The following is a 10,153-nucleotide window of genomic DNA, read 5'->3' on the forward strand; positions in this document are numbered from 1 at the left end:
AGACGGTCTCATGCGAAATGTATCCCGTGCCTGTGGAAGTCTGCGAGCAAGCTGAGAAAGTCTTCGACGCCCATCTTGGCTCCTCTGGTCTGCGCGAAGCCACTCTCGCTGAGGATCGTCTCTAATAGCTCCGCGATGTCAAAGTCATTTGGCAAGCGCTGTTGACTCGAAGCTGCAAGGTCAGCGCATCGACGGAGACGCGCAATGCATGCGGCTTGCCTTGTTCTGTTGGCTGTACCAGGCTTTGTGGTTCGACTCGAGCATCTCCTTGACGCCGCTAGCTTGAAAGGTGGCTCTGACGATCTTGTTGCGTCTCGCGAAGATGATCCTCGTCAAGCCGTCGAACTCCTCAAACCGTATCGGCGGGGGAGGATCGATGGGCACAATACGGACGACGGATGACTCGACTTTGGGCGGCGGTCGGAAGTTGTTCTTGCCGACTTTCATGATATGGTCCACCTTTGCAAAGAGCTGTACATTTGCGGAGAGCCGGTTCCAGAGATCGTCGCCAGGCTTTGCGACGAGGCGCATGGCAAACTCACGCTGGAACATGAGGATGGCCACGCGAAAGAGGGGTCGTTGAGCGAGTAGCTTGAAGACTAGGGGCGACGAGATCTGCCTTGCGATGGTTACGCGACCCTAGGAGTGAGGTCTCGAAGAACGATGACTGACCTGATAGGGCGTATTGCTTATGCAGACGTCAAAATAAGGCAGCTCAGTTTTGACAAAGTCGCCGACAAGGATGTCAAGCTTGCGCTGTTCCGGTCTGCTTGCACGGTCATCGGACACCCCCAGGGCTATGACGGACGCGGGAGAGGCTTACTTTCCCTGGACTCGCTTTGTGAGCTCTGCCGCCATGCGTGGGTCCATTTCGACAGCGAGACAGTGCTTGCAGACTTGGAGTATCCTCACTGTCAAGTTGCCCGTGCCGGGCCCCACCTCGAGCACGCTGTCCGTACTGCGCAGAGAAGCTTTATCGACGATACCTTGCGCCACCAAAGGGTTCTTGAGGATGTGCTGGCCAAACTGAGCGGTGTTGAAGAGAGGGTTCTTGTTAGCGTTGGCATGACCATCGTCTCGCGCCTTGCCTTTACCCTTGCTGGCCGACACGGGCTGGATGCTCGCCGCTGCTGTGTTGAACTTTGAGCTGATCGCTCTCGGCATGTCTGTCGGCGAGGACTGGATGAGCCGGCCGTCGAGAGAAAGCTGCCTGCAACAGTGCCTGCAGCAAATCAATAAAATCAGTCGCGACTGGCGACACGAGCAGATCGAAGAATGCCGTCGGGTGTGCAGTAATGTACAACATAGGGCGCTGCGCCTATACGACTGGCCTGCCCTGGCATGCAGCTCACTTAGCCAGACCTAGTGCTCTGGCTCGATCGGGATCTGTGAGAGGCTCTTCAGACTGACGCAGAGGCAATGCAAGGCGAACAGAGAGAGACGTACGCATGCCCACGCCTGAGCCAGGTGTTGTCTCGGAGGGTAAGCCATTCGCAGGCGGCAGCATTGTCGGAGCCAAATTGACAGACGACAGGGCCGGACCGGCATTGAAGCTGAGGGGAGGGGCACCGTAGCCTGCAGGGGGACCGCCGCCGGCCATGGGTGCGCCATAGCCGGCAGGAGGTCCGCTGCTGCCGAAGCCGTTCATGCCCATGGGTGGTCGCATACTCGGCGGGGGAGCCATGAGACCTGGCATGCCCATCATACCTGGCGGCGGGGGTGGTCTGCCTGGGATGGGCTGGCCTCTTTCGATGGCGTGGAGGATCTTGTCGATCATCGTCTGGATATCATCTGTACCCAATGCTGTCGAGATCGTCCACAGATCAGCGCGAGCAGCACGACAGGGAGCAGGAGGGACGCGGACAGGCATAGTAGTCTTTGACGTTGGTGAGATGATTCCTGCCCGAGTTGTGAGCATGCCGCACTGTTTGAACGGCGTCGGAATCAGTCGATGCACGCTGTGGCTAAAACCTCGTGAGCACCAACCTGATCGACTGTCTGTCGAGCACAGAGCAGCGTGTCAGCATGGACGGCGTGACAAGCACGAGGCGAGACTTGCCATGGGTAAGAAAGATGTCGCAGTAGTCGCAGTAATGCTGTCGGCGGTAGCAAGTCAGCAAGCTGTACGACTAGCGCAGAGGATGGGAGCCGACTGACCCTCGGCATGTCTGTCGGATGCAACGGCCACCGACGCTTGCTTTGCTCGTCACCGCTGCCTCGTCGCGGCCCAAATAAATTCAGAGAGAGGGTCGGCTCCGGCGTGTGACAAGACTTGTGTGGCCGTGCAATGGCAGATGGGCTCGCAGATGCAGGCGTGCAAGAGCCGGTGAGTAGCTCTTCTGCCGGAGCCGCGTTCCGAGGCTCATCAAACGGCCCTACGCTGCGCAGTTTGACCTGATCAGGCTCAGTCTGAGCGAGAGAGTCTTCATCAAGCTACGCGGCGACAGAGAGATCAGAGGGGTACTGCATGTCTGTCTATCTGCCACAGCGGCCTCGCTCGAGAACTGACACGCGCAGTCAGGCATACGACCAGCACATGAACATGATCCTCGGCGAGGTCGAGGAGACTCAGACGATCGTCGACTTGGACGAAAGCGCGGCTCAGCCGGTCGGCACGCTGCGGGCAAGCTTTCTCGCTCTCGCTTGCCTGGCGTGCAAGGGCTCATCGTAGTGCGCACGCAGCAAGTGAAGAGACAGATCGATTGCCTATTCGTTCGTGGAGACTCTGTCGTCCTCGTAAGTCATTCCTTCCTCGGGCGTAGAGCTCCCCGCTGCGCCAACGTCGAGCGCCTTCATGTGACTCGTCACTAACTCTAGCTTGCCACTCGGCGCTCTCTTCCAGGTCTCTCCCCCGGCGCGGTGATCTGTACTGCTGCTCCCTCGCCGTTCGGGCGTCACACTCTGCGAATGCATGGGCAATGCCCGCAATCGATCGACAGATGAGACTCCGTGAAGCTTGCTCCCTTCTACCGGCCTGCCTGGCTCGCTAGCCGGGATGAGCCACTCGGGATCAATCGTGCCGTCGAGCAGCCAGGATCGATAGTATACTGCAGTCTGCGCCTGTATGAGCCTCGCTCGCGGCTCGTGCGTGAAGCACACACGAGCAACGGAAGCGGCAGAGGCACCCTGACACTCTTGCCCGTCTTGAACTGAGCCACAATCGTCGCTACAGCCTCATTCGCGCGCTCGTATTCTGCCGTGCCTTTGGCCGCTTCGAGCAGTCTCGCGAGCTCGGCAAGGTCCTGCGCTCCCCTGGCCTTTCTGGCGGCAGCGTCATCCTGAGCCCCCTTGAGCGGAATCGTGGCCGCCTCAGTCAGTCCTCACAAGCCCCTTACCGCTCGACCGCACTCTGCCACACTCTCAGAGCGCGACTTGCCTTGCCCGTCCTCGCACTCAAATTTTTGTCGACTGCTCGGCGTACGATCAGGCCTGAGCCTACCATGTCTCGGCCAGACGAGTATGCTCGTCAGAGCGCCCATGCAGCAGAGCCGCACGCAGGGTCAGCAAGCGAGGACGGTCAAGCTGTAGCGCTCGCCTTACCTAGGCGGTCAAAGCCAACTCATTCAGCCGTCTGGTCCCTCTCCGCTGCCCCTGCTTCACCAGCGCCTGCTCCTTCTGATGGTCAGACGACTACGCCCGTACCGGTGACAGTCTGCGACAAACACAATCGGCCTGATCGCGTGTGCTGTCGCGAGCTGAAGGGAGACGACGAACGTACCTTAGTCGACCCCGCCGTCGTCAGAGACGTCATCATCGGTCTGTCAGATGGACTGACAGTCCCCTTTGCTCTCACTGCCGGCCTTGCCTCCTTGGGATCCTCAAAACTTGTCGTCGTCGGCGGACTGGCGGAGATCATCTCGGGCAGCATCTCAATGGGAATCGGCGGATTCTTGGCTTCTGAGGCAGAAAGAGACCACTTTCGCTACCTGCGCAAGACAACACAGGAACGTGTCAAGCGGTCTTGTGCCGGCGAGATGGAGAGAGAAGTCCACGAGGGTTCGTCGCAAACCTCTCTGCCCGTTTAAGACGGAAGCCCCCGCTCACACGACGCTGCAGTGCTGGGGCCAGTCGGCATAGATCAGAGCCTATCTCGGAGAGTAGCCTCTGCGCTCGCCAAAGTAGAGACCCAGTTCGATTCGTCTGCATCTGAGGAGGATTCTCAACACACCGCAGTCAACGCCGAGCCGTCCATGTGGCGACATATCATGAAGACCCTCTCGCGGTCCCCAAAGTCAGCTTTGGGTGACACCGAGTCTGCAAACGGCAATGCGAAGCTCAGATTCGAGGAAGACGTCGGCCTTACTGCCTTTCTGCTCAAGGTAGACATAGTAGCTACCTGCGAGATCCGCACCTGCTGATGCTTGCCGCAGTTCGGCGAGGGTCTCGAGGACGTGCCAGACTCCCGATTGTACATCTCTGCCCTCACCATCGGCGCGGGCTATGCAGTCGGCGGTCTGATTCCCATGGTGCGCTCGCTCGCGTCTGTAGACGACATTGACTGATTTGTCCCCAGATACCTTACTTCTTCGAAGCGAATGCCAAGATTGCGCTCATCTATTCGATCGTGAGTACTACAGCACGTCCAGATGGGTTCCAGCTGACACTGTCCGCCGCGGTAGATCGTGACAGCCATCATCCTGCTCGTTTTTGGCGCTTTCAAGGCATACTATACCGGCGCAAAGATTGGCTTCTTTGGCTACCTACGAGCATCCGTATCAACCTTCCTCGTCGGCGGCCTGGCAGCTGCGGCCTCTTTCGGCATCGTGCGTGCGCTAGAAGGCGGAGAGGGTTCTGACGAGCCTACTCGACCTCACTCGTCTGTGCTGCTCAGGTCTGCTGGCCTATAGACAGCGTCACAACTCATGTGTACATCCCCGCTTGTCGCACGCTGTACTCGCATCTATGCAAAGACGTCCTCGTGAGCAGATGTATGTCGATACAGGCAGATTACATGGCGGGACGGACGCTATAGTCTCGCAGATGCGTGCGGCGAATCGGAGCTCTCATCGTCCGTGTCCTCGCCGAGATCGATGACCGAAGCGTGCAGAGAGTCGATCTGCCCAGGCGCGAATTCGCGTCGTCGTGAGCTTGTATCGCTCTCGTTCGAGCCGACCTCGAAGACTTCGCTCTCGTCCAGCGGTAGCCAGGATCCGTCGCTACTTATCCCATCTGACCCTTGCGACGAAGAAGTCCTGGCAGGCTGGAGAGGTGGCCATGCTTCGGACACGAGCGAGCCTGCTGATGAACGTGACGCCGACGTGACTGAACGGAAGAGAGGCGATGATGAGCGTGATCGATCCGGCTCGTTCGTTGCTAGCAGGTCTTCCTCCGGCGTTGCATGCTGTCGCGTGCATCAGCCCGAGGGGTGCAGCACAGCAGGTCAGGTTGCCTACATCCTGAGTATCACGACGGCGCAAGTCGCCCATCTCGTGAGCCTCGACCCAATCAACGCCAGATGCAGTCCCTCTTGGCTGACCGGCGACCTCGCTCGCGTCCTCGTGCTGCTTATCGCTCGATGGCTGCCTTGCCTGCTGAAGATCATGCCATACCGCGGCGTGATAGGCAGCTTCGGCTCGCTTGCGGTCGATATACTCTCGCACGGGATCTTTGAGCAGGAGGGCTGCTATCCCCAGTGTAGCTGCTCCGCCGATGATGTAGACAGCGATGGGTACCGGCATCTGAGCTCGTGGCTCGTCCACTGGTGAGGCCCTGCTCGCCGCCCAGCCAGCCAAGCGCGGTGGCGATGACGACGATAATCGTCGGCAATGCGCACAATCCTCTTTGCCGCCGCACTACCGACGATCAGCTTGCTCCAGCCTGTCCGTCTCGTAGCCGCATCTGCCCGCTTCCATCAAGCTCACTTTGCAAGCATGTCAGCCTCACCTCAGTCGAGTCCCAAGCCGGCGAGCTTCTACGATTGTGTCGTGAAGATGCCTGGGGGTAAAGAGCTCAGCATGGCAGACTACAGAGGCAAGGTCGTCCTCGTTGTCAATACCGCAAGCGCATGTGGCTTCACGCCCCAGTACACCGCTCTGCAGCATCTCTACTCAAAGTACAAAGATCAGGGTCTCGTCATCATCGGCCAACCCTCGAACGAGTTCGGCGGCCAGAATCCAGAGGTAAGCCGCTTGTCGTACTCATCCGACGTGAAATGACAACGACGATCACAGGGAGACGACGGAGAGAAGGGCACCGCAGCGCTCTGTCAGCGCAACTACGGCGTCGACTTTCCCATCGCAGCCAAGGGCACCGTCAACGGATCGGGCGCAGTCCCGCTCTTCGCTTTCCTCAAGTCACAAAAGAAGAGCCTCGCGCTCGAGCGAATCAAATGGAACTTTGAGAAGTTTCTCATCCGCAAGGACGGCGAAGTAGCAGCGCGTTATACCAGCATCACAAAGCCCGAGTCACTCGAGCCAGAGATCATCAAGCTTCTCGCAGAATGAGCATGCGCATCCCACGCAATCGTCAGTGTTGTACAAGCGAGCAGTCAGCATGATCAAGGATGTATCACAGTGCCGCATGCAGTGTCTACAAGATAGAGTATCGGCCCGTAGCCTGACCGGGACCACGCTGCTCTGCTTCCATAGACGCAGTCGAGGCTTCGATGAGGATTCGCTTGATCTCGTTGATAGCCGCACGGACTTTGGACTCGTCGTTGGACTCGACGAGCAGGTGAAGCTTTGGCTGATCGAGCGGCCCGGGTTCCTTGCCTTTGTCGTAGAATACGCCCTTGTTTGTGATCGATGCCCCCGTTTCCTCGATGAGCTGTACCATTGTCTCCTTGTTTGTGACCTTCCAGCGAGTCTTCTGGCTGTAGTCATTGATAGGAATAGACGCGTGAAAGTCGGTTGCATCCGGATCTCGTCGTCGGATATCATCACTTCTGGCGCCGCCGTGCAGTTCGGTCTTTCTGTCCTTGAGGAAGCGGTTGAAGTTGGCAGCGATGAGCTGAGCGCGCTCGAGAGCAGTAGCCCCTTTGTTCGAGCTCGCGACCCTCTCGGCAGCAGCCATTGCTTCCGCTTGGTCTACCACTCGCGGCGCAACAGGATCTGGTGCGGGTCCACGCTTGATCTCGACCTCAATGTCCGGCACGACGACGGTAGCTTCGCCAGCCGGCTTGGCGGCACCGTCCTCAGCAGGCTCGCCGTACGCATTCCTTTCTGCGCGATTCTTGGCATCGCGTTCAAGCTCGAATCTGTCGAGTCCTTTGCCGCCGAAGCCCGAGCTTGCAGTCGTTGCATTGCCATCCTTGACCTTTTGCAGAAAGTCAGCTGCCATCTTCCTGAGATCGGCAGGCACGGGCGCGTTGCTGTTCTCAAGCGCCTTGACGAGATCCATCGAGTATCGATCTTGGTCCTTGGTGATGAACGTCACGCAAGTGCCCTTGTTGCCGGCTCGGCCAGTACGACCTGCACGATGCACATAGTCCTCGAGATGATTGGGACAGTCGAAATTGACGACGAGCTTGAGGCCTTTGACATCCAGTCCACGGGCAGCGACCGACGTAGCGACGACGACTTGGAAGATGCCTTGCTTGAACTGAGCAATGACATCGTCCCGATCGACCTGGTCTTTGCCGCCATGAAGTGACGCTGTGAGATACAGTCGTTTCGAGAGTCGCTGAAGCAGATCGTCTGCTGCTTCTTGTCGATCGACAAAGACGAGCGTCTGTGCATCTTTGTCGTCATTGGTCAGTCGTCCGAGCAGAGCAAGCAGTCGCTCAAACTTGGCATCGTCTTCGACAACTTCGATGATCTGTTCGATCTCTGCAGCGACGACGGATCGACCACCGACGGTAATCTCGAGCGGTTTTTTGAGCACCTTGCGCGCAAGCGCTTCCATCTGGCGAGGAAAGGTAGCAGAGAACAGAACTGTCTGACGGTCCGGCCGCACTTGACTGATGATTTTCATGACCTGAGGCTCGAAGCCCATGTCGAACATGCGATCTGCTTCGTCAAGCACGAGATAGGTGATTCGACGCAGGTTGACTAGTCTGCCGGAGTTCGTGCCAAGCAGCTCGATCATGCGGCCTGGCGTGCACACAATGACCTCTGCACCCTTTTTGAGATCGTTGATATTGTCCTTGAGTGGAGAGCCGCCATATGAACATATTGCCTGCATTCAGATGAGCCGAGTACGCTTAGCCAAGCGGACATGACGCACCCTGAGATTGAGAGCCTTGAGGAATGGCTTGCATTCGCGATAGATCTGATTGGCGAGCTCGCGTGTGGGCGTCATGATCATCGCGATCGGTCCCTCCATCATCTCAAGCGGTCTTTGATCTTTGATGTGTCTGAACATGGGCAGCAAAAAGGCAATCGTCTTACCACTGCCGGTCTTTGCAACTCCGATCATATCGCGGCCCGACATGATGCTCGGTATCGCTTGCGCCTGGATCGGCGTCGGACTGGCGTAATCGAGCTGGCGGATGACATCAAGGCAGATAGCAGGCAGACCGCAGTGACTCCACTTAGTGATAGGCTTGGGATAGTCGGCGCCTCGTATTTTGATCGCATCTAGCTCGCCTCGGAGCACAGTCGCTTCCTCCTCGGTCATTGCTGCGATCTCTGGCGGCGGATGGTAAAATGCCTTGCGGAAGGACTCGTACTTTATACGTGAGTGATCGACAGGCGCGAGATCTTTCTTCTTGAGCTTCTTTGCCGCCAAGCTGCGATGGAAGGGTCAGCTCAGTGTCTACGAGTGCAAGCATGTTACGCACGCCAGGATGTCCTCGGGTCGCAAGCCGGCCTTTTCATACTCGTCGGGCTCTCCATCATCGTCGCCAGCATCCTCGTCGAGGTTCATGACGGTCTCTTCCTTGGGCGGAGGTGCACCGCCAAGACTACGAGCGATGTCGGAAGCGTTGACTTGCTTGACCTGCTCGGTGACGCCGGTCATGAACGCGTCAAGAGGATCGATCTCGTCGTCCTCTTCAGGCTCGGTCACGGACACTGTGGGAGCGCTTTTGGTCTCCACAGGCGTGACCTCCTTCGTCGGCAGGTCGATTGACATTGCCGATTCTTCTTGCGGGACGTCACGGGCGGTGTCGACATTGTCCAGGCCAGACGCGAGCGCTTCTTCGGCTTGGCGACGAGCTCGGGCGCCGGCTGCGGCCATGCGCTCCTCCTCCGTCTCACCAGACTCGCCTACTTCGTCATCGTCGTCCTCGTCTATACCTGCTCCAGTATCTTCGCCAGCCGCGCTGTGATCCATAGCAGGCAGGCTTTCGGTAGCGTCGAGGTCAGGTTTGTACATGGTCGAGCGACGCCGCTCAAGCTCTTCGTCATCTTCGTCCTCCATGCCAATGGCCGTCTTGCGCGCCTTTGCTGATGAGCTCTTGAAGCCGATGGGCTGACTCATCTTGGGCGCAGCGCCATTCGTGACTTTTTTTGGGGCGGCTGGAGGAGGCAAGGGTTTGGGAGTAGCTGGCGGGGCCCCGGCAGACGTGGCCGGTGTGGGCTTGCTCGACAGGGGAGCTGGCGATGCAGCCTTTGCAGGCGGCGTGTCTGTGCCTTGTGAGGTCGGTGTGCCGACGACGTTGGCTTTGGCGGCAGCCTGCTTGAGCTTCCATGCCTGTAGCTTCTCGAGCCGCTGTCGCTGACGCTTCTCTTCCTCTGTTTCCGTGCTGGGTGCAGCGGAAGGGGCAGGCGGGGATCGTCTCGCTCTATCGTCGACGACCCTTGCAGAAGGAGCGACAGGCGAGCGTGACCGGCGTGATGAGCGGTGGCTGTCGTGCCTCGAGCGATCGTCATCAGCCGCACGGTCTCTGTCTCTCTCTCTGTCGGGATAGTCATCGTCTCGGTGTCGCTTCCTCCTACGCTCGTCTGCAGCATCCCGTTCTCTGGCGGTAGGTTCAGGCGACCGAGCGTGGCGTGAGCTTCTCGAGCTGCTGGCATGTCTGTCGTCTCTCAAGCGACGATCATCGCTGTCTCGGGGAGGACCATCATAGTCTTCGTCGTAGCGCGACCTACGTAAGTGAGGATCTCTGTCTGCCGAGCTGCGACTGCCGGATGCCTCACTGCGGCGATGCTCTCGCCTGCCACCGTCGTTCCCTGTGCGCGTATGCCCAGAGGGTGACGTGCGCCGTCTGCTACGCTTGTAGGAGTCCTCTGACGGGTCGGGTGAGCGATCATAGGCCATGCCGGGTCGACCC

General features: G+C 58.6%; 6 protein-coding genes across 6 annotated transcripts; 3 read left to right on the forward strand and 3 right to left on the reverse strand.

Annotated features, from left to right (window-relative positions):
- Positions 1–8: 8 nt before the first annotated feature.
- On the reverse strand, positions 9–2,099 carry L969DRAFT_42771 (uncharacterized protein; the record flags this gene model as incomplete). Its single annotated transcript, XM_014715519.1, has 9 exons — positions 9–165; positions 200–615; positions 673–766; positions 824–1,210; positions 1,353–1,386; positions 1,447–1,803; positions 1,865–1,924; positions 1,987–1,994; positions 2,056–2,099. Coding segments are annotated over 9 exons (1,557 nt in total), but the record flags the coding sequence as incomplete, so codon positions are not given.
- On the forward strand, positions 1,909–3,248 carry L969DRAFT_146429 (uncharacterized protein). The gene is made up of 5 exons (XM_014715520.1): positions 1,909–2,326; positions 2,389–2,469; positions 2,522–2,623; positions 2,683–2,736; positions 2,818–3,248. The coding sequence occupies exons 1-5, from the start codon at positions 2,288–2,290 to the stop codon at positions 2,941–2,943; spliced, it is 402 nt and encodes a 133-aa protein (XP_014571006.1). The 5' UTR covers positions 1,909–2,287; the 3' UTR covers positions 2,944–3,248.
- L969DRAFT_91836 (uncharacterized protein) lies at positions 2,996–4,847 on the forward strand (the record flags this gene model as incomplete). The annotated part of the gene is made up of 6 exons (XM_014715521.1): positions 2,996–3,042; positions 3,095–3,996; positions 4,057–4,319; positions 4,371–4,466; positions 4,514–4,564; positions 4,620–4,847. 6 exons carry the CDS (start codon positions 2,996–2,998, stop codon positions 4,845–4,847), a joined length of 1,587 nt encoding a protein of 528 aa, XP_014571007.1.
- A 119-nt stretch (positions 4,848–4,966) lies between these two features.
- Positions 4,967–5,678, reverse strand: L969DRAFT_43774 (uncharacterized protein; the record flags this gene model as incomplete). Its single annotated transcript, XM_014715522.1, has 2 exons — positions 4,967–5,341; positions 5,394–5,678. The coding sequence occupies 2 exons, from the start codon at positions 5,676–5,678 to the stop codon at positions 4,967–4,969; spliced, it is 660 nt and encodes a 219-aa protein (XP_014571008.1).
- An 87-nt stretch (positions 5,679–5,765) lies between these two features.
- L969DRAFT_44055 (uncharacterized protein) lies at positions 5,766–6,443 on the forward strand (the record flags this gene model as incomplete). The annotated part of the gene is made up of 2 exons (XM_014715523.1): positions 5,766–6,119; positions 6,171–6,443. 2 exons carry the CDS (start codon positions 5,766–5,768, stop codon positions 6,441–6,443), a joined length of 627 nt encoding a protein of 208 aa, XP_014571009.1.
- An 85-nt stretch (positions 6,444–6,528) lies between these two features.
- On the reverse strand, positions 6,529–10,140 carry L969DRAFT_91839 (uncharacterized protein; the record flags this gene model as incomplete). The annotated part of the gene is made up of 3 exons (XM_014715524.1): positions 6,529–8,115; positions 8,164–8,668; positions 8,720–10,140. The coding sequence occupies 3 exons, from the start codon at positions 10,138–10,140 to the stop codon at positions 6,529–6,531; spliced, it is 3,513 nt and encodes a 1,170-aa protein (XP_014571010.1).
- Between the last annotated feature and the right edge of the window lie 13 nt (positions 10,141–10,153).

Source organism: Mixia osmundae, assembly GCF_000708205.1.
Source record: "Mixia osmundae IAM 14324 unplaced genomic scaffold scaffold_1, whole genome shotgun sequence".
NCBI lineage: Eukaryota > Fungi > Basidiomycota > Mixiomycetes > Mixiales > Mixiaceae > Mixia > Mixia osmundae.

Coding starts and splice junctions, on each gene's coding strand:
- L969DRAFT_146429 (XM_014715520.1), top strand. CDS start 2,288: ATGGCAGATGGGCTCGCAGATGCAGGCGTGCAAGAGCCG. Junction 2,327..2,388: donor ATGCAGGCGTGCAAGAGCCG/GTGAGTAGCTCT, acceptor TACGCTGCGCAG/TTTGACCTGATCAGGCTCAG. Junction 2,470..2,521: donor AGATCAGAGGGGTACTGCAT/GTCTGTCTATCT, acceptor ACGCGCAGTCAG/GCATACGACCAGCACATGAA.